Source organism: Elephas maximus, chromosome 6 (assembly GCF_024166365.1).
Source record: "Elephas maximus indicus isolate mEleMax1 chromosome 6, mEleMax1 primary haplotype, whole genome shotgun sequence".
Taxonomy (NCBI): Eukaryota; Metazoa; Chordata; class Mammalia; order Proboscidea; family Elephantidae; genus Elephas; species Elephas maximus.
The window spans coordinates 127,387,531-127,411,247 of NC_064824.1; the positions used below are offsets into that span (position 1 = coordinate 127,387,531).

At 40.3% G+C, this 23,717-nt stretch overlaps 1 protein-coding gene across 6 annotated transcripts in view; it reads right to left on the bottom strand.

Annotated features, from left to right (window-relative positions):
* Positions 1–23,717, bottom strand: part of DOCK10 (dedicator of cytokinesis 10) — a 310,282-nt gene that overhangs the window by 92,191 nt on the left and 194,374 nt on the right. For all 6 annotated transcript variants that reach the window (XM_049888334.1, XM_049888333.1, XM_049888332.1 and 3 more), the window contains exons 5-11: positions 21,685–21,757; positions 21,286–21,408; positions 20,894–21,028; positions 10,482–10,665; positions 8,598–8,683; positions 7,968–8,051; positions 7,694–7,849 (exon numbers count right to left, since the gene is read on the bottom strand). In XM_049888334.1, the coding sequence (XP_049744291.1) occupies positions 7,694–7,849; positions 7,968–8,051; positions 8,598–8,683; positions 10,482–10,665; positions 20,894–21,028; positions 21,286–21,408; positions 21,685–21,757 (841 nt within the window). The remainder of the gene's footprint in view (positions 1–7,693; positions 7,850–7,967; positions 8,052–8,597; positions 8,684–10,481; positions 10,666–20,893; positions 21,029–21,285; positions 21,409–21,684; positions 21,758–23,717) is intronic.

The window sequence follows — 23,717 nt, forward strand, 5'->3', positions numbered from 1 at the left end:
TCAGCTTTTTGGAATCAATTCCTATTTTCAAAGAAACATTTTATATTATAAAACCAGAAAAAATAAAAAGTTTTCAATTTACTGACAAAAAAATTACATGCTGTCAAATATTGTTTCCTCGTCACAGAAACGTTCTTTCATGGAGTCTTTTTAGAAGCTCATTCATTAAACGCAGCAGTTGGCTCTCTGGCAACCTTGAGGAATAGTTCATTTAAAATCATGCTTACTGTACTAAAGACAATGAGTTTAAAAATAGTTATATTAATAAAAGAGCATTATTGAATAAGTACACGAGGATAAAAAAAAATTCGTTAAATATCAAACTCTTGTTGAGTTAAGGTAAAGCTGTTTCATTGGTTTTTTGTGTTGTTTCTAGGCAAAATAAAGGAGCCCTGGTGGTGCAGTAGTTAAGCTTCGGCTGCTAACCAAAAAGTTGATGATTCGAATCTACCAGCTGTTCCACGGGAGAAAGATATGGCAGACTGCTTCCATAAAGATTAAAGTCTTGAAAACCCTGTAGGAGGAAGGCAGGACCAAATGGGGTAATAGTCAGATGCTTCCTGTGGTCCCTCTTACTACAAAGACCCCAAAAAATAAGTGAATCAATTATGTATGACAATATAGGAACCCTGAACATCAAAGACAAAGTTGAGGAGTCAGACTGAGTGACAGTGGGAGGGAGAGACAGTTCAGAAGTGGAAAAGAAGTGCCAGACTTGAGCTTGCTGGCACACTACAGGCTGGATTGTCTGGCACACTTGGGCTGAGGCAAGCAGTAGTGCTCAAGATACCTTTTACCGTGTTGGGAAACACTGGGCAGCAAAGAGCCTACACAAGTCTCTGGAGCCAGGGGGAAGCAGTGCTGGCTCTGTGAAAGTTAGGTGCAAGCATCTAACTTGCTGTGAAGGACCAAAATAATTCCCCTCCCTCTCTGGGACTTTCATAGGAGGAAGAACTTCTTTTCCTCTCACTCATTCCCCTCCCTGCTCAGATACCAGCACAGCAGTATTCAACAACTACCACACGCCTAAGCAGGAAATAGGAGCACTCAAGCCAGTCTGGTGATTTTAGGGAAAAAACAAACAAAAAACCCTACCAATTCCTCTAAACCCAGTACTCAGGACTAACCACATGCAAACCAATCTCTTGGCTTTAAAAATTGCTATGCCACCTAAGCCAGGGGCTCAGGGCAGGTATTGCCCCTTTGCCTACGCACAGGCATAAGCGATCCACCAACTTTGAACACCCTCCAACCCTGCCTAGATCTGTGTGCGCCGACTCAACAGTATAGGCCCTCATTAGCAGAGAACAACAGGGTACATACCTGAAGCCCATTTTCAACTGCAACAGCCAAAGGGGAGTGGCAGACTCCTGACATTTGACACTGCCCTACCCATTAAGCAGGGTCCTCACCCACTCACATCCGGGGCCTGAGGACTGGTAGATTCACCCATTCCACCTAGCCACCCATGACAGTAATTCACAAATAAGTGGTGTCTCCCAGTCCTTATAGTCAACAGACCTTGGTGCCCAAAGTTTGACTGCAAAACCCACCTACCTATGTTCTCCAGGGGACAGGGACACGCCTTCATCCTAGGCACTCAGGAGCAGCCATCGGACCCCTATCTTGCTCAGCACATAGCGCCCTACTGCACCCAGATACCTGTGCTTGCTCCAATCACCCCTACGTAGTCCTGCCCATCTACGACTATAGGTGAGACATTGCACCACACGCTCCATGACCGATGACCTGGATACCTGACCTGAACCCACACAAGAAAAGTAAATGGACTCCTGGGCTCACACACCTAGTAGCAGCTCCAACCACCTGGTGACTAGATGTGAGAGCTTCAAAGATGCCCATAACCAAAGTAGTTCACACACCCAGCCAATTTGGGCACATCAAAAGAAAACAAAACAAAAAGCTAGGACTCAGTAAGCAAACATACAATAAATAAACATAAGAACTTATTGATGGCTCAGAGACAACAGTCAATATCAAATCACACAAGGAAGCAGATCAAGATGGCTCCAGCAAGCAACCAAAACAAAGAACTAGGAAACATAGAGAAAAAGAAGTGATTTGAATTACCAGAGGTAGAATTAAAAAAATTAATATACAGAGTTCTTCAGGAGATTAGGAAGATCAGGTAAAACTCAGACCGAGCCAAGGAACACCCAGACAAAGCAATAGAGGTATTCAGGAAAGCCATAAAAGATCAGAATAACAAATTTAACAGGCTTCTAGAATCCACAGGGAGGCAGTAAATAGAAATCCAAAAGGTTAACAGTAAAATTTGAGAATTAGACAACTAAATCACAAGTGATAGGAGCAGAATTGAGGCAATGCAAGTTACAATTAGTGAGACTGAAGATAAAGCACTTGACACCAATTTATTTGAGGTAAAATAAATAAAAGATTTTTTTAAAAAGGGAGAAATCTTAAGAATTATGTGGGATGCTATCCAGAGGAATAACTATAAGTGATGGGAGTACCAGAATGGGGGGAGGGGGGAAGGATAACAGAAAATACAGAGAGAATTGCTGAAGATTTGCTGGCAGAAAACTTCCCAGATATTGTGAAAGATAAGAAGATATCTATCCTAGAAGTGCATCGAATCACCAAGACATATTATAATCAAATTTGCCAAAACCAAAGATAAAGAAAGAATTATAAGAGTGGTTAGGGATAAACAAAAAGTCACCTACAAATGAGAGTCAGTAAGACTAAACTCTGACTACTCTGCAGAAACCATGCAGGCAACAAGACAATGGGATGACATACATAAAGCCTTGAAGGAAAAAAAAAAATTTTTTTCCAATCAAGAGTTACATATCCAGTAAAACGATCTCTCAAATATGAAGATGAAATTAAGGGACTTCCAGATACACAGAAGTTAAGTGAATTTGTGAAACCCAAACCAAAATTACAAGAAATATTAAAGAAAGTCCTTTAGTAGAGAAACAACAGTATAAGATAACAACCTGAAGCTAGAACACAGGACAGAACAACCAGATAGGGAAGTCACAAAAAATAAGTCAAAGCTAAAACACTGAAAATAGGGGAACAAAGATGTCAATATTGAAATGATGACAACGTTAAAACAAAAAAAGAAGGAATAGTGTAGTCACAGAATTTTCCTATGCACAGGAAATTAAGGCAATATCAAGAAATAAAAGATTGGCTTCCACTTAGAGAAACAGAGGTAAATTTTAAGGTAACTACAAAGGAAACCAACAAATTTACCCATCAAAATAAAAAAGAAGAAAAACCTAAAGACTCAGGAAATATAAAATCAACAATAATGAAAAAGATGAAAATACGTAAAGAAAAATGACTCAGCACAGAAAATTAAGTGGAACAAATAAACTGTCAACACCTGTATTCATTGCAGCACTGTTCACAATAGTAAACAACCTAGGTGCCCATCAACAGATGAATGGTTAAACAAATTATTGTTCATACACACAATGGAATACTACCCAAGGATAAAGAACACTGATGAATACATGAAACATCTCTCAGCATGGATCAATCTGGAGAGCATTACGATGAGTAAAATTAGTCAGCTGAAAAAGTACAAATATTGTATAAGACCACTATTAAAAGAACTCAAGAAAAGGTTTAAACACAGAAGAAAATATTCTTTGATGGTTACAAAGGTTGGAGTAGGGGATTCACAAACTGGATAATAGACAAGAAGTATTTTAGGTGAAGGGAAGGTCAACATACAATACAGCAGAAGTCAGCACAACTGGACTAAACCAAAGCTAAGAAGTTTCCTGAACACAACCAAACACTTCGAGGGACAGAGTAACTAGGGCTAGGGTCTGGGGACTATGGTTTCTGAGGACAAAGAGGTCAATTGGCATAACAAAGTTTATTAAGAAAATGTTCTTTATCCCACTTTGGTGAGTGGCATCCGGGGTCTTAAAAGCTTGCAAACAGACATCTAAGATGCATCAACTGGTCACAAGCCACTTGGAGCAAAGGAGGATGAAGAACATCAAAAGTGCAGAGCAGTACTCCAAGTCACATAAAAAGACCAGACTTAATGGTCTGACTGAGACTGGAAGAACCCCTGAATCCATGGCCCCAGGCTGCTCTGTTAATCCAGAACTAAAACCATTGGGGAAGCCCACTCTTCAGTTGAAGATTAGACTGAACTATATAACATACAATAAGACTGGTGAAGAGCGGGCTTCTTAGTTCAAGCAGATACAGGAGACCAAATGTGCAGGACTGGACAGGAACTGATTGAATGGACACAAGAAACCTGGGGTGGAAAGGGGCACTGTGCTGTTACATTATAGAGATTGCGAGTAATGTCAGATAACAATATGTGTATAAATTTTTGTATGAGAAATTAACTTGAGCTGTAAACTTTCAACTAAAGCAAAATTAAAAACAAAATAAGGCAAAAAGAAAAAAAAAAACTATAGGACAGTTGTACTCTGTCTTATAGGTTCACTATGAGTCAGAATTGACTCAACGACAATAGATTTTCAGCCCTGGTGGTGCAGTTGTTAAGAGCTCAGCTGCTATCCAAAATGGTCAATGGTTCGAACCTATCAGCTGCTCAGCTTTGTGAAAAAAAGATGTGGCAGTCTGCTTCCATAAATATTACAGCCTTGGAAACCCTGTGGGGCGGTTCTACTCTGTCCTATAGAGTCATTTTGAGTCCGAATCAACTCAACAGCAATGGGATAAGCAAAATGAAATTACCTTTTAAAAAGTAATTTCCTAGGTTTTCTTGTTTTTTAAATTGTATATCAGCTGAAAAAAATAAAAATGAAAACAACACAGACATACAAAAGACTCCAAATCCACTTAATCCCCTGATAGATCTGAAAGTGCAGATGAAAGCTGCCCTCTAAAACTAGGCATGTTCTCTTGCCTGGGGAAACTGGCCCAAATACAAACATTTAGCTTCTGAATATGGGCCTCAGCACAACGAAAGCAATCCACAGGGAAGGAGTCATATGCCCCCGGCACTGAAATGAAAAGCCCATTACCCTTTAGTTCCAATTTCTAAACTGGATTTCTTAATTACATGTAAGGATGTGCAGGGTTAAAAAAAAGCAGCATCTATTTTTTACTTAATGAGTTGACTAAGTGGCATTCTGACTTGGATTATCCAAAGAGTTTCAAGAACCAAGTTTCTAGTGTTTTTATAAGTCTGCATGAAAGTTTGTTCTGATTACTCCTCCTAACACTTTTCACTCCATGGAAATTGTTCTTGCTATTGTCACTAACAGAGCCCTGGTGGTGCAATGGTTAAGAGCTGGGCTGCTGACTCAAAGGTCAGCAGTTCAAATCTACCAGCCACTCGTTGGAAACCCTATGGGCCAGTTTTACTCTGTCCTATAGAATAGCCCTGAGTTGGACTTGATGGCACCTAACAACACGGCTTAGTCACCAACATCCTTCATGTTGCCATATCTACTGGGCTCCTCTCTGGCTTCATGTTACTCAGCTTCTCAGCACCATTCCACATAGCTGACACTTTCTCTTTTGGCCTTCATGGTCTACTCCCTCTGGAACATCTGTACCTCAATGGCCATTTCTTCCCCTCTATTCATTCTTTAAAGGTTTGGCTCCTTCTCTGTTTACAGGGATCACTTGATGATTCTCTCCAAATCAGTGATTAGGCTAGACATTCAGATTTATACCTCCATCCTTGGCCACTTTCTTGAGCCCCAAACTTGTACTGAAATCTGCTCAGAGATATCTCTATTTGGGTCTTTTCACAGGCCTGTTAATAAGCGTAACATGTCCGTAATGGAATCTTGCCCTTAAAAAATTGAATTTAATTTTCAAAGAGGTCAGGGACCTTGTTAACTTTTTCCCTACTTTTTCCCCAGTCTTTTTAAGAAGTTTCGACCACAGTAACCACAGTTAATAAAGAAATTGAAGAAAGAATAAAATTGTCTTCAACCACGCTCGTTCTTACATACCTAACCCAGTGCTGTCGAGTCGATTCCGACTCATAGCGATAGTCATAAACTATATGAGGAGGCTTCATTTCAGAGAAGGATTCTTACTGGTGACACATTTCAATGTTATACGGTATTATTTTTCAACAACAATCTAGCATATAACATTGAAAACATCAATGCCATTTTTGTTTTCATCTATGGTGTATGCAAATTTTAAAGTAATTACTCACATATTAAGTTAATATTTGATGATCACTTACTATGCACCGTCCCCTGTCTAAGTACTTTCCATAGATTACATCATTTAACCTTCATAATGACCATTTAAAATAGTAAATGTTATTATCCCATTTAGAGAAGAGAAGACCGAGGGTAAGCCACTTGCCCAAGGCAGCACAACTGTTAAGTGGTAAAGCCAGGCAATCTGACCCCAGTGCAGCACCATCTCATTTGGTCCACAGGCTTGCACCATTATTCTGCTGTGGGTAGGTGGCTCAAAGGATCAATGAGGTGCCAAAAGATAAGAAGTGCCTAAAGTAAACGTTAAAGACTTCTGAAAGTGCTAATGCTTTCGGTCAACTCCTCGCCTACTCAACTAAGAAAGCTAGTTTCACTACAATATAAATAGAGGGGTACAAAGGATTGTGCATGCAGTTTATAATGAAAACTCTATGCTGTCTGTAGGCTTCTAAAGCAAATGTGGCTTACGATGAGGATCTGGAAATAAGTTTTATTCTCTGAGGTGAAAGATGACAATTGAGGGATGAATAAAAATTTGAACAGACTGCATTGGATTACAGAAAAATATTAAGAGAATCTTTTTTTATGGTTAGATTGCTGGTGTTTTTATTTTTCTCTTTATAGTTCAACATTTAGTAATGTTTAAGAAACCCTGTTAACACAGTGGTTAAAATCTAAGGATGCTAACCAAAAGGTCGGCAGTTCAAATCCACCAGGTGCTCCTTGGAAACCATATGAAACAGTTCTAATCTGTCCTATAGGGTCGCTGTGAGTTGGAATCCACTCGATGGCAATGGGTTTGGGTTTTGGCAGGCTTACAAAATACCACAGACACACACACACTTACAATCAGTATAGAACTGTCCACCAACATACTAAGAAACAATTCCCAAGGGAGCTCATTTAGTAGAAAAATGAATCTTCTGTGGATTCATGAAGCACTATAGTGTTTTCCAAAATCAGCGTAGCACGTTCATAATTTCTGCCATCTATACGTACCACTTGTACTATTATTTCTTCAACATTATTCTAATATTTTTACTCAGTTCACTATTTTGCCTTGTCCTAACCAATAACATGTGTGAAATCACAGGGTTGATTTGTTGGTTTAATTTTTTTGTAATACACGTGTAAATAAACACATCAATTATTAAAACAAAAATGTCAGTTTAAAAGCCATCTCGAGTGCCACCAATATGACACAAATAATACCTTGGGAAACTCTGAATCACTAGGCTGATTTTATAGAAAAACAGCCATACAACATAGTCCCTTTGATGCTGACTCTTTAGAAGGGAAGTTGTAGGGCAGTAGTATTGTCAATTCTACTTCAGAACTTGTGTTCTTTTCGTAATGTAGAAATATAAAATATACAGTCAATCTTACTCCCACTGGTCCCCTAAATAGTGAGAAAGCAGTGGCGGGGATTAGCAGGAATCAGAAAAAAAGCTTTAGACCAGAGTGGCGTTGTGAGGCTGGCTGTTGTCATAAGACGTAAAAGAAGAGAAACTTACATTCGTTACTGGATCATTTTCATTCTCGGTAACACATCCCTGAAGATTTAAATTGAGAGCTTTACAAATGATCATGATTCTCTTGGAAGCTTTTTCTTCAAATGGTTTGACCACAGACTCAGGTTCTGAAATATCCTTTTTCTGAAGTTTCAAGTTCTAAGAAAATTTTCAAAGTTTTAGTCATCAAACAGCCATCATACAAAAAGAAACTGTAAATTATGAATTACAATTGTATTGATCAAGTTTGTCTATTTAGAAAAAAAGTCCAACTTACATCTATATCTGGATCCAGTGAGAAGAGATTCAATCTCTCCATGTTTCGAGTCATTCTGACCGTTTCTTCGGTTTCTGCGAGGTACTACAGAGAAAACTGCATTAGTCTTTGGGATCTAAATGTCCAGATACTTACAGCCCACCTCCACCCCCATGGCCAGGAACCTACTGCTATTAGGTGCCACAGAGTCAATTTTGACTCATAGCAACCACATGACAAAGTAGAACTGCCCCAGAGCATTTCTTGGCTGGGAACTTTACGGAAGCAAATTGCCAGGTCTTTCTCCCGTCAAGCCACTGGATGGGTTCGAACTATCAACCTTTTGGTTAGCAGCCAAGCACTTAACCATTTGTCCCACCAGGGCTCCTGGCCAAGAAGTAGTCCCTTAGTATCATCACTGTTTTAACATCATCCATTAATACTCGGCAAATCTTCTAAAAACATGCTTTTATTTTCGAGTGTTATGTGCATATTAAGTAAAACACATAGATTAATGGAAACTTTTAAATTAGTTTCCCAGTCTCAATCTTAAAACAAAACAAAATGAAACAAAAAAACTATCTTTTCTGCACAAGCACAACTAATAAGTGGTTAAAATTCACTTGCAGAGTAAAATGCCAGCTTTATTACTTTTGCAAAGTCTGGGTGTAGACTGCTTTCTGAAGACTCTGTTTCTTCTGGCGTGCATTCACAAGCTGTAGAATTATCCAGCGAATCTTGAAAAGATACACCAAGATAGATTAGTAAGTAATACTCACGAGGCATTCATTTTCTAGCCTGTGACATATCAAAGCTGGGTTAGACTTGAGAACTACTAGGGACTTCAGTGAGTCGACACTTTATTTGGTCCTGACTCCAATATGCCACATTGTTAGGAGATCTGGGCTGGAAATTAGACCCCCTAATGATCATTTTGGGGTTCTTTCCAAGATACCATCCTGTGTCAATAGGAACTTCACATCCTTATAATACATTTATACTTGGGGTTGTCTTGACTTCCTTTTCCAATGCGTACTAAACTTTTCCTAGATATGTCTACATTTTTGGTAATAATGGCTCTCAGATCATCAATTAAAACCCACATTCTAGTTTCAGTCACTTAAACTTTCTCTGTAAGACCCTGCAAATAGTAATACTCTAGCTTATTATTATTAAATCGATCATCAACATAAAACACCTTCTATGGCGTATACCCATTGCTGTTGCGTTGATTCCAACTCAAAGCGACCCTGCAGGACAAGGTAGAACTGCCCCATAGGATTTCCAAAGAATAGCTGGTGGATTCGAACTGCCAGCCTTTTTGGTTAGTAGCCTGAGTTTTTAACCATTTCGCCACCAGGGCTTCAGTGTTAAAATCAGCCATAGTTTCTTCCTTATTACCCCATGACTCTATACTGTATAGCATTTGATTCTTAGACTACTATAACTTAAAGAATCTTTGGTTTCTAAGGCACCAGGAGCTTACAAAAAATGTTTAAAAACAGTTTTATTTGGGGGAATGAATGGCTGCTGGTGGTGAAACTCTTCCACACAGCTATAACTCAGTATTTCTATACTTTCTCTCACTTTATCTTTCTCGTTCTCTTGTCTTTGCCCCAAATGAGTTAGAATCTGATGAGGGAATTGGACTAGGCAGAAAAGAAACATTTTTATCTTGCAAAAATGGCTAATCTCACACATAATCTTTGGAACTTTCACAGGCAAACTGATACCAAAAAAAAAAAAAAAATCCCCGCTGCCATTGAGTCATTTCTGACTCATACCAGTCCTATAGGACAGAGTAGAACTGCCCCCATAGAGTTCCCAAGGAGCACCTGCTGGATTCGAACTGCCAGCCTTTCAATTAGCAGCCGTAGCACTTAACCACTGTGCCACCAGGGTTTCTTTGAACTGATAGCAGTTTGATCAAAAAAGCAAAAATGAAAGATGCCTCTTAACAGAAGTGATGCATATTTAACTTTACAGAGTAGAAGTTTCATTAATTAAATTCAATAAAAAGCCATCTTACCAAAATACCCGCTATAAGGTAACATCTCATCAGACATGGGTACATTTCTGATGCTGCTAATAAACGATTTCCAGCATTATTTGTGGGTTGACAGCCTCAAATCATTGCCACCAGTTGCTGCTGAGTTCAACTCATGGAGACCCTGTATGTGTCAGAGTAGAACTGCATACCATTTGACTTTCAAGGCTAATTTTTTAAGTAGATTGCCAGGCCTTTCTTCTGAGGTGCCTCTGGGTGGACTTAAACCATCATCCTTTCAGTCAGCAGCTGAGCACATTAACCATTTGCACCACCCAGGGACTCCAAATCACTCCCGGTCAAATAAAAGCATATACCTTTTTGTGTTGACCCTACTATTCAGCAAGTGTAAAGATTTAGGGGTGATTTCCTAGAGCAAATAGCTCAGGGATGTATGAGCTAGACCCAAAAGCTACCAGCAACTTAAGTGAACCAAAATGCAGATCTGAAACTTGGCAAAGGAAGGGAGGTGGTCTCTGTGCTCTCACCCAGCCCCAGATCAGTGAGCTCTGTGCTCCTCCTCCCCTGCAGGGTCCCCTCAGGACTGATTTGCAGGATGCGGTTGAGGGTGTGAATCCATTCGTCCATATCTGACTCGGTTTCTGCTGCCAGCACAAAATAGGTCAGGTCGTTCATTTTCAGTTCAAAGGCATATTTTCTTAGTCTGTTATTCTGTGATATAAAAAAGAAAGAAAACAATTTTTGAGTCGCTTGCCTATGGGACGCATGCCAGATAATAAGCCTTAGAAGCAAGAGGCATTTTACATGGGGTTGGGGTTGCAAAGGGTTTCCATACAGGCAGGTGACATAAGGAACACCTCCCAAAACAGGACAAAACTTTAGGTGAGTATGAATCATTTTGTTTGGTTTCTCTCAACTATTTTCATACTAAAAGGTATTTTATTTAGGTTTTTGTTGATGGGATAGGTATCCTGGTTCAAAAATTTTATCCTCATGCGTGTAGTCAGTATATTCTAAACATCTTCAAAAAGTTGCTTTCAGTTGCTGCTTTACTTTCTCATCTGATGTTCTGTCCAGGATTCACTCCAGTTGGGTTTCTGCCCTCATCACATCCCAGAAGCAGCACCTGCCAAAGTCCCTAACAACTGCTATGTTGCCATACCATCCAAAGGACATGTTTATCTCCTTATCTTACATGACCTTTCAGCAGAATTAACAAAGGAGCCATTTCTTGCTTCTTGAAATCCATCTTTCATCTGGTTTCAATGGCCACACTCTATTCTATTTTTTCTTCTACCTCCTCAGCCACCACTTTTTAATCTCTTGCTGGTTCTTCTTTCTCTTTTGAGTTCTACTTGCATCTCCAGCTCTGCCCTATAGATCCCATTCACTTTTTTAGGGGATATCAGTGAAACCGATGGCTTTAAATACCATCCATATGCAATGATACCCAAATTCCTTCTCTGGTTCTGGCTTCCTCACGAGCCTCCAGGCTCTTTTCTCACTTGACATCTCTACTCTCCCCTTGGCATTTTGTAACCAGCACAGGCCTCATTACAACTCCTGAATGTACTCCATTCACCTACTTGTTGCTGACCCAACGCATGAAACAACTTCCCTGCCACATGCACGTACAAACAGTAGGCACAATTCCTCTTCCATAGAGGCAAGACCTGGATGGGTAGATGGATGGCTGGATGGTGAGCTAATGCATGCATGTATGAATGAATGAAGGAGAGGCCAGGTCCCATTGAGGAATTGCCCCAGTACACTGCCAAATATTTAGACTGTTAATCTTTCTCCAACCTTTCCCTAAAGGGATCAATGGCCTTTTACAAGAGATTGTTCATTGGGGAACATAATCAGATTTTTCCAGAATTACTGGATACTGACTCTGAACTGATACTAATTTCAGGAGACACAAAATGACAATTTGTCCCACCAGTCAGAAAGGGGCATATGGAGGTCAGGTTATTAATGGAGTCTTAGCTCTTGTTCATCTCATAGTGAATCCAGTACGTCCCCGAACACACCCTGTACTGATTACCCCAGTTCCAGAATGCATAATTAGAATAGATATACTCAGCAACTGGTAAAAACCCCAAAATTGGGTCCCTGGCAAGCGGAATAAGGGCTTTTATGGTAGGAAAAGTCAAGCAGAAGCCATTAGAACTGCCCCTATCTAGGAAAATAGTAAACAAAAAGCAATACCACATTCCTGGAGGGGTTTCAGGGATTACTACCACCATCAAAGACTTGAAGCATGCAGGAGTGATGATTACCACCACAGCCCCTTTCAACTAGCCTATTTTTTATGTAGCCTGTGTAAAACACAGATGGATCTTGGAGAATGACAGTGGATTATCCTAAACTTAACGAGATAGTGACTCCAATTGCAGCTGCTGTTCCAGATGTGGTTTCATTGCTTGAGCAAATACATACATATCCTGGTGCCTGGATACAGCTATCGATCCGGCCAATGCCTTTTTCTCAATTATGGTTTTGTAGGAGCAGTTTGCCTTTAGCTGGCAAGGACAGCCCTCTGTCAAAATTTAGTCCACATGGAATTTAATCTCCTTTCCCTTCCACAAGACATCATGCTATTCCATTACATTGATGATACTTTGCTGATTAGACCTAGTAAGGAAGAACTGTCAATGACTCTGGACTTATTGGTAAAATATTTGTGTGCTAGAGGGTGAGAAATTCATCCTACAAAAATTCAGGTACCTTACAACTCAGTGAAATCTCTAGGAGTCCAGTGGTATGGGGCATGTTGAGATATTCTAAAGCGAAGGGTAAGTTGTTACATCTGGCCCCTCCTACAACTAAAAAGGAGGCACAACACATGGTGGGTCTCTTTAGATTTTGCAGGCAACATATTCCGCATTCGCATGTGCTACTATGGCCTATTTATCAAGTGATTCAAAAAGGTGCTGCTTTTGAGTGGGGCCCAGAACAAGAGAAGGCCCTGCAACAGGTTCAGGCTACCATGCGAGGCACTCTGCCCCTTGGGCCATATGATCCGGCTGATCCAATGGTGCTTGTAGTGTCAATGGCAGATAGAGATGCTGCTTGGAGTCTTTGGCAGGACCCTGTTGGTGAATCACAGCGCAGACCCTTGGGATTTTGGTGTAAAGCCAAGCCATCTCCTGCAGATAACTACTCTCCTTTTGAGAAACTGCTTTTGGCTTGCTACTAGGCCTTAGTAGAGTCTGAGCACTTAATATGGGACACCAAGTCACCATGCAGCCTGAGCTGCCCATCATGAACTAGGTGTTGTCTGACCCAGAGAGTCATAAAGTCAGATGTCCACAGCAGCACTTCATCATTAAATGGTAGTAGTATATAAGAGATCGGACCTGAGCAGGACCTGAAGGCACAAACTGTATGAGGAAGTGATCTAAACGCTCATAGTCTCAACTCCTGTCATATTACTTGCCCTCTTCCGGTCTACCCCTATGGCCTCATGGAGAGTTCCTTGTATTCACTTGATTGTGGAAGAGAGAACTCATGCCTGGTTTACAGATGGTTCTGTGCAATATACAGGCATTACTCAAAAGTGGACAGTGGTGGCACTTCAGTCCCTTTCTGGGATCTCCCTCAAGGACAGTGGTGAAGGCAAATTCTCTCAATGGGCAGAACTTCAAGCAGTGCACCTGGTTGTTCACTCTGCTTGGAATGAAAAATGGCCAGATGTGTGACTGTATACTGACTCATGGGCTGTGACCAATAGTTTGGCTGGATGGTCAGGGACTTGGAAGGAACATGATTGGAAAATTGGTGATAGGGAGGTATGAGGAAGAGGTATGTAGATAGACCTCTCTGAATGACCAAAGAAGTGAAGATATTTGTGTCTTATGTGAATGCTCACCAAAAGGTGACCTCAGCAGAGGGGGTTTTAACTATCAGGTGGACAGGATGATGCATTCTGTGGAAACCAATCATCTTCTTTCCCCCAGCCACTCCCATCTTGGCCTAGTAGGCTCATGAACAAAGTGGTTATGGTGGCAGGGAGGGAAGTTATGCATGAGCTCAGAAACATGGACTTCCACTCACTAAGACTGACTTGGCTACAGCCAATGCTGAATGTCCAATCAGCCTGCAGCAGAGACCAACAATGAGTCCCCAATGTGGCACCATTCCTTGAGGCATTCCGCCAGCAACCTGGTGGTAGGTTGATTAAATTGGAACACTTCCATCATGGAAAGGGCAGAGTTTTGTTCTTACTGGGATAAATTCTTACTCTAGATATGGATTTACCTTTCCTGCATACAATGCCTCTGCCAAAACTACCATCCGTGGACTCACAGAATGTCTTATCCACTGTCATGGTACCCTACACAGCCTCAGATCAAGGGACTGGCTTCACAGCAAATGAAGTATAGCAATGGGCCCATGCTCATGGAATTCACTGGTCTTACCATATTCTCCAACATCCTGAAACAGCTGACTTGATAGAATGATGGAATGGCATTCTAAAGTCACAATTATGGTGCCAGGTAAGTGGCAACACTTTGCAGGATTGGGGCAGTGTTCTCCAGGAGGCTATATATGCTCTAAACCAACGTTCAATATATGGTGTTGTTTCTCCCATAGCCAGGATTCACAGTTCCAGGAATCAAGGGGTGGAGATGACAGTGGCACTATTTACCATTACCTCTAGTTACCCACTCATAAAATTTTTGCTTCCTGTCCCCATGACCCTCCTTTCTGTGGGTCTAGAGGTCTGTGTTCCAAAGGAAGGAATGTTTACACCTGGAGACACAACACAGATCCCATTGAACTGGAATTTAAGAATGCCACCCGGGCACTTTGGGCTCCTCACGCCTCTGGATCAAGAGGCAAAGAAACCAGTTATCATATCGGTTGGTGTGACCGACCCTCACTACCAATGGGAAATTGGATTGATGTTGCATAATAGAGGTAAAAAAGAGTATGTCTAGAATACAGGATATGCCTTAGGGCATCTCTTAGTACTACCATACCCTGTGATTAAAGTCAATGGAAAACTACAGCATCAGGACATCAGGACTGGAAGATTCATTAACAACCTGCAATATGCGGATGACACAACCTTGCTTGTTGAAAGTGAAGAGAATTTGAAGCATTTAACCAATGAAGATCAAAGACTATAGCCTTCAGTATGAATTACACCTCGACATAAACAAAAATCCTCACAACTGGACCAATAAGCAGCATCATGATAAACAGATAAAAGACTTAAGTTGTCAAGAAATTCATTTTACTTGGATCCACAATCAACACCCATGGAAGCAGCAGTCAAAAAATCAAAAGACGCACTGCATTAGGCAAATGTGCTGCAAAAGACCTCTTTAAAGTGTTGAAAAGTGAAGATGTCACCTTAAAAACTAAGGTGCACCTGACCTAAGCCATGGTGTTTTCAATTGCTTCATATGCATGGGAAAGCTTGGTGATGAATAAGGAAGACTGAAGATTTGATGCCTTTGAAGTGTAGTGTTGGCAAAGAATAATGAATATACCATGGACTACCAAAAGAATGAACAAATCTGTCTTAGAAGAAGTACAACCAGAATGTTCCTTAGAAGTAAGGATAGCAAGACTACATCTCACATACTTTGGACATATTATCAGGAGGAATCAGTCCCTGGAGAAGGATATCATGCTTGGTGAAGTGGACGGCCAGCGAAAAAGAGGAAGACCCTCAATAAGATGGACTGACACGGTGACTGCAACAATGGGTTCAAACATAACAATGATTGTGAGGATGGCTCAGGACTGAGCAATGTTTCATTCTGCTGTATACAGCGTTGCTATAAGTTGAAACTGACTCGATGGCACCTAACAACAACAACAACAAATACATATACTTGGGATATATATATAAATAATGTATGTAAGTATGTATATATATCCCAGGATAATACAAATCTAAATATCCTTAGTTCTAGGATGAAACTGAAGAAGCAAAAAGTTAAAGTTCTTCTCCAGATTGGGAATACCAAACCTACCGTCATCAAATCGATTTGGAGTCACAGCTAGATTGGGAATGCAGGGGGATAAAACATATCTAACACTGTTTGACGATGTTAAGAAAAAGTGGAAAACTACTATTAGACTTTCTTTTTTTTTTTGACCAAGAGCTAGGAAACTGCCAACCATAAGCCCCAAGGTCTCTAAGCAAGCTGGTTGAGAGTTTCTCTCCTCTTGATATCACCCCTGAAATATATATCTAAGATTTCCAGAGATTATTCTTAGGCAAACACAATGACAAAGATTGGATCTGAATGAGGCAAACGAAAATGGCCTCATCACTAAAGAGCTTTATGAGCTTAAGCTCCCTGAAGAATGACAGGTGGCAGGTAGCACTTTCTGAGGTAGTCTTTGTTCTTCTTTTCTGCTTTGTTCAAGGGAAACTGGCAGTGATTCTTGACAAAATAGGTCTGACTCATTCGATTCATCTGCTCTGTGCTTTTGTGTGTACATGTTTCGCCTTCAGGCACATTTTGTGCCAGAGAGCTTACTAAAGCTATGTTAAAATCACAACTTTCATTCAGAATCCTCTTGACAGGTGCGAAAACTTGTAATTCACAAAGAGTTATAAGCAAATACATATAAACTGGGGCTCACACATCACTTAAAGACTGACCCGAATGTCAGTCTAACCAGGTAATCCCAAAAAGCTAGAAGTTCCTGCTTCTATAAAGGATAGAGTTCTGGATAAAGAAGAATATAAATGCAGGAATACAGAGGTCAACCTTTTAAACTACATAATTAAAGTTGTGTGTCACTGGGCTGGGCCATGATTCTCCGTGGTTTGGCAGTTATGATGTAGTTTGTAAGTCGTTCAATGTTGTGATTACCTCTGTGATGAGATTTGATGTAACACGATCACCTCTACGATGGGATCTGCTGTGAGTAGCCATCAGGTAAAGGGGTCTCCTTGGGCATGTGGCCTGCACTGAATATAAGTGGACATTCTGGCAAGGCTTGGGGGCTTTTGCTCTCTCTGGATCCTGCAAGTGGCTCCTATTCATCTGATCACAGGTTCTTGGGATTGAGCTAGCAGCTTACCTGTGGTCTTGCCTGGCAATCTTGGGATTCGTCAACCTTCACAGCCTATGAGCAAGAGCCACTCTGACCTGCCAATCTTGGATTCGCCAGCCCCTGTGGCTATGTGAATCAGAAGTCTCTATTCTGATCCATGGACTTGGGACATTCCAGCCTCTACAATCACATTAACCGTTTCCTTGATATAAATCTCTATATGTATTTACATGCTTTACTGATTTTGCTTCTCTAGAGAACCCAGCCTAAGACGACCACTAAGGTGTGTGTCCAAATAAATTCTATGACTCTTTGAAGAAGACAGAAATTATATATTAAAATATACCTCTGAAAATTTCATAGATAACAAAAGACTACAATGACACTTCCTAAAAAAATGAAGGCTCATTGGCCAGAACAAGCTTTGAAGTACAAGAAGAGAAGAAAATATTTAAGTTTTTTCAGCTCAATGGCTATAAAATCTTTGACCTACTGCTAAATATTTAGCTCATGATTCTAAGGCCAAGAGTTTCCTTTGTGACCAACAAAAGAAAACCATCTCCATCCTCCATTAAGATCCTTATTGCCCTTTCCATATGGAAATTTGGCAATTGTGTTAAAATGTAATTATCTTTCACTTCTACTGGAGTGCTCAGCAACACTTAATTAATTCTTTCCTTATAAAGTTCAGCATTATTACTTTTGGGAGGAATTCCAGATTTTAACAGATGAACTATCCAGAAATAGGTCAGGCCTGGCCTACGACCAGAAACAAGAGTTTTCAACCTAAATGATCCAGTGACTTATTGTAAGATTTGTGGCAAGATTGTCAAAACACTTGATTGCTTTTATTTTTACATAAAAGGGAATAAAAATCAAAACTCATAGTCACTGAGTTGATTCCAACACATGGTGACCCTATAGGATGGAGTAAAACTGTCCTATAGAGTTACCAAGACTATAATCTTTCCAGTAGACTGCCACATCTTTTTCCCACAGAGTGGCTGGTGGGTTCAAACCACCAACCTTTATGATAGCAGCCCAGTGCTTAACCACTGTACCACCAGTAAAATGTTTTAAGAGCAAGATAACTAAATGAGGCCTATGAAATTATTCTGCTTCCCTTTGCCACAATGGTCCATGTCACACTGAATACTATGGACGATAGTTTAAAGATGGTGAGCTTATAGAACAGCACTGTCTGTTAAAAACATTGTGTTTTATTCTACACTTAAACCCTTGAGGATCAGTGTGATTCTTGTCTTTGAAGAAATCCTCATCTTGGAAGAAAAACAACGTGGATGTACACTGTAAATTTACAGTCTCATTATCAACTGATCATAAAGATAACCTTTATGGAGTTCATACTTTGAGCTACATGATACTACATAATGACTTATATAATGTTACTTTATTGAATTTCTTTGTGATTCCAAAACAGGGTAATTTTGCCCCCCAAGGCACATTTGGCAATGTCTGGAGACATTTCGGTTGTTACAAATCAGGAGGGGCGCTATTGGCGTCTAGCGGATAGAAGCCAAAAATGCCGCTAAACATCCTACAATGCACAGGACTGCCTCCAAAACAAAGAATTATCTGTCCCCAAATGTCGACAGTGCTGAGGTTAAGAAACACTGCCTTAGCTTTATGATATTGGTACTACTGCTATTTCCATGTTAAAGATAAAGAAACTGAGGATTAAGAAGACTAAATAACTCATTTCAGAGTGTACAGCTAGTAAACAGCTGTGACTAGAATCAAGCCTAGGCATTTGGACCTTGGAGCACATGCTCTTAACCATTATGCTAAATGGCCACTTTAACTTTAGAATACTAATGGACCCTAGGGGTTAAAATGACCTACAGCTAGGCAAAGCTTCTACAGTGGATCCAAACCAAATTTTCACAAATCAAATAACTTCATTGAAAGTAATCACATTCATTGTAGGTTGGAAATCTTTTTACTTATTTTGAGATGTTTTTTCACTTAAAAGAATCCATAAAATCCAATGCTTTCAGAATCATGAAGACAGTGAAATCACGGGAATTAAAAGAAGCGGAAAGTCAGAGGTTATGGTGTTTGTTTTGTTCATCTGGTGTTTCGTTTTGTATAGAATGTCTGATGTTAGACTGGGAGGGCCAGTTGGTTACACACAGGCCACCTTGAGTAACAGAACAGTCTTAATGAGAACAATGGTGACATGAGATTTAATTCATCACCTCTCCAGCAAGAGTCAGTCTAGCCCTCAATAAAAATTTAGGCTGCCATAAACTTGCCCTCATCACCCAACCTCAGAGTTAACCTCAATTGGGCTCTACATAAATTACGTTCAGTTATCAAGACTTCTGGAGTCCTTGGTGGTGCAAATGGTTAAGTGCTTGACTAGTAGCCAAAAAGTTGGTCGTTTGAACCCATCCAGAGGTGCCTTGTAAGAAAGTCCTAGTGATCTGCTTCTGAAAGGCTACAACCTTCAGAATCCGATGGAGAAGCTCTACTCTGCACACATGGGGTCAACATGAGTCAGAATCAACTCCACAGTAATTGGTTTGGTTTTGGTTTGATCATTCTCAGCTGTTTCCAAAGTGATCAGGCCCCTGCCTAACTTTTCTATCCCCATCTCCTTCCACTCTCCCCTCTGCATGCTGCAGACACACACGGTCCTTTTCCTCTTCTCCCTGAATTTACCAGACTCACTCACGTCTGAGGACCTTTGCACGTGCTGCCCCTATTCATTCCTCAGGCCTTAGACCAAATGGTCTCTCCTCAAAAACGCTTTTTTTATTTTTTAAGTATTATTATTCCTTTCTATATAATTCCTTTCCAAATAGAAGGATAAATCTGAGAAGCTGGGTTACATGAAGAAGAACACAGTGTCAGGATTGGAGGAAGACTCATTAAGGACCTGCAATATGCAGATGATACAATCTTGCTAGTTGTAAGTGAAAAAGACTTAAGGACTTATTAATGAAGATCAAGCAATACAGCCTTCAGTATGGATTACATGTCAACATAAAGAAAACAAAAAATCTGCACAGCTGGGCCAATAAGAAACATCATGATAAATGGAGAAAATATTGGAGTTGTCAAGGATTTCATTTATTTAGAGCTACAATCAACACCCATGGAAGCAGCAGTAAAGAAATCAAACGATGTATTACATCGGGCAAATCTGCTGCAAAAGACCTCTTTAAAGTGTTCAAAAGTAGACAGTGAATAAGCAAGACTGAAGAAGAATTGATGCCTTTGCAGTATGGTGCTGGCAGAGAATATTGCATGCATGGACTGCTGGAAGAACAAACAAATCTGTCTTGGAAGAAGTGCAGCCAGGATGCTCCTTATTAGTGAGGACAATAAGACTTCATCTCATGTACTCTGGACATGTTATCAGGAGGGACCAGTCCCTGGAGAAGGAGATCATGCTTGGTAAAGCATAGGGTCATCGAAAAAGAGAAAGGCCCTCAATGAGGTGGACTGACACAGCGGCTCCAACAATGGGCTCAAGCATAGCAATGATTGTGAGGATGGCACAGGACCAGGCAGTGTTTCATTCTGTTGTACACGGGGTCACTATGAGTCGGAACCAACTTGATGGCACCTAACAACAACATTCCTTTCCAACCTCACTCCTCATTTCTCCCTTCCATTCCTTTTATTTTCTTTATTCCAAATTTCACTAATTGATTCCATTCTGTTTACTTCTTTGCTTGTCTCCTGTTTCTCTTCCTCTGTTGGAAAGAAAGTTTCATAAAAGCTGGGACCTAGGCTACCTTGTACTCCACTGAATCCCTACAGCCTGGAATGATTATTAGCTCATCTGAGATACGCCATGAATGTTGAGTGAGCGATTGATGAGTGGATGAACACATCTTTCAATGAAAAAGCCCAAGGGGGCAAAGGGATTTCAACTCACCTGCACCACACCTGTACAAGAATCCAAAAAGATGCAGCCTTTGGGTTCTTTGGAGATTTTTTCATCTTTGTAAAAATTCATGATGTAGGAGTTGTCTGGCAACTGAGTCAGCTGGAAGTAGCGCTTTTTGAAAGACTAAATAAAGGGAAAAACGCAAAGAGGTTGTTCCAATTGCAGCATACTATTATTCATGGGAATCAGAATTTTTCTCTTTCCTCCAGGAAAGCTATGTTTCTGGGACATTGTTCTAGAGAAGAGCATCATATGTCCTCATAAATAAAATATGACATAAAATACCAGCTTAATGCAAATGGCTCTCCTCTGGGCTGTGACCGAAAGTGGGGTGTCAAGAAAGGTGACAGAAACAAAGATGAGTCTTGATGTCTCCTTACCCGAACAGTAACGGTATTGTTCACGGTGCTATTAAAATTCCCTTTGTAGAGCCAGCCAGACTTGAACACTCCGGTTCCTCCCGCCCCGCCACCGCCCTTGGAAGATGAGTGGGATGTTGTATCCTGTACAAAAGGCTTCATTAGCATCAAAGCGATTTCTTTCGTGAATCCCAGATCCCAGACACTGCACTTAAAAACGAGACTCCTTTCTCCCTCCCTGACTCATCTGAAATACTCATGTTCAATTTCCAAACAAGCATCACTCATTTTGACTAAAAGCCCTAACACAACAGTTATTGCAGCTGATGGAAAACCGGCCAGAATGAGAACCACTTTAGGGAAACACAGGAATAAATTATCCTCATGTTTTAAACATTGGACTTTCAGCAATGTACTTACTTCATCCTTATCGGCATCTTCATGGTCAACCTCGAAGGAATGTGAAGGAAGTTTCTCTGGTTTGTATTCTGCTCTGATATTGAAAAAAAAAAATCCAATTTATCATGAGACACTGCTTTCATTTTCTGCTGTTCCAGGGGTAACAATTATTGCACCCAGCTTGTTACAATTTTTTTTAAATAAAATAATTTAATTAGTGAGGGTTCCCTTTCCTTTGAAAGTGCTAACTTTTCCACACCCCATTATATCTTATTTCCAGTAAATAAATCTCCCATTACTGGTTTTCTTGAATTCAATTAAGACATGCAGGGCAGTTTCGTAAGTTTGGTACTCTATATTTTCTTTGTTCATTATTTTGAAGTGTAACATTAAGTGGTGACATTTTAATTACCTTTTCTGTTTCCTTTAATATGTGACATACGTGACACACTCAAGGATACAGAGAGTGATACATTTGAAGAGCCTCAACTCTCAAGAACCATGCTCCTGAGAACTACTTTGTGCTCTGGTCACTAGGCGGCGCTGTTCCCTAACCACAGCCTCCAGTCAAGGCTGCGCCAAAATGACTTAGAGGCAACTGGGTTCCTTTGTGCATTTCCATGGCAGCACAGAAACTCCCAGAAACCCTGGCGCCATAGTTGTTAAGAGCTATGGCTGCTAACCAAAAAAGGTCAGCAGTTCGAATCCACCAGGTGCTCCCTGGAAACCACCTGGGGCAGTTCTACTCTGTCCTATAGGGTTGCAATGAGTCGGAGTTGATGGCAAAGGGTATAGAAATGCCTAAGTCACAGCATCACTGACCAGTCCAGAGTAGCAAGACTGTACATTTGGCTCTACAAATGGTAAAATTAATCAGAAATAAATTTTCCTTTCTATAGTTCTATTTTATAGCCAACGTTTGCCTGGAAATCAGAACACACCGCCCCTGGGTCCAGGAATTCTTTGATACCCAGCTATCTGGCACCTTTTACTATATAAAATCTGACATGTAGAAAATTCATTGAATGTTCGCTTTCTTTAAGATGAATTGTATTTGTGTAGAAACAACCACAGAATCTATTGAGAAAGAGGAGCAGAAGTGCGTTCAGTATTCCTATCACAAGCCATTTCCTATACTAACGGTATTCCAGATAGGAAGACGAATAACCAAGGACACTTTACATATACTTATGCATAAAATTACCATACTGTGCATTCCCATAGGGAGTAACGAATGGTTTTACAGTACTTTTTTACCCTCCCTCTGAAAGGCAAGAAAACGCCCATTCCCAAGTTACTTCAAGGAAAGTTACAGCACTAAAGTACCATTGTCTTCACTGTTAATTTATTGAAAGCCTGAGACAGAGCCACATTCTTCACCTCTGACAAGAGCATGTGCCCTGAAACATCTGTGAAGGCATCCTGGACACTACAGAATTGGGTATGATCTCTCTCCCCATATGCTCTGTATGCAAGTCTCTTGTGATACCTGGTTCTGTTATTTGGACACTTGTCTTGGCCCTCCATCAGATTATACATGTCTTTAAGTCAAGGACTCTAACCAACTCCCATCTTTATCTCACCCTACGTTTTCAATTCCTATCACTATAAAATATATATGCTTAATAATGTATTTGTTGATTGAACCAGTGATAGGCATGATGAAAAAGAGTACCACAGAAGTGAAACAATTTGTAACGGCATAACCTAGCAGATCTTTTTTTGAGAAGGCATCTTGGTGATTTGTGTGTGTGTGTGTACGTGTGTGTGTGTCAAAACCTTAAGAGGTATCACTGTCATACAAAGTAGATTAAAACATATTTTACTATTGTAACTTTATAAGTTCGACTTAATGAAAGTTTTTTGTTACCAAAATCAGTAAGAATAGCAAAGCTCTTCTGAGAAATACAGCCCTTGGCATTGAGTGTTAAGGGTGATACCTTGGGTCTCATATTCAGTCCAAGTTCCAATTTATTTTGGTAGCAGTCTTGATGAGATTCTAAGACTCATAGATAAGTAGTTACAAATGGTAACAGTCTTACTTAAACAGCCAG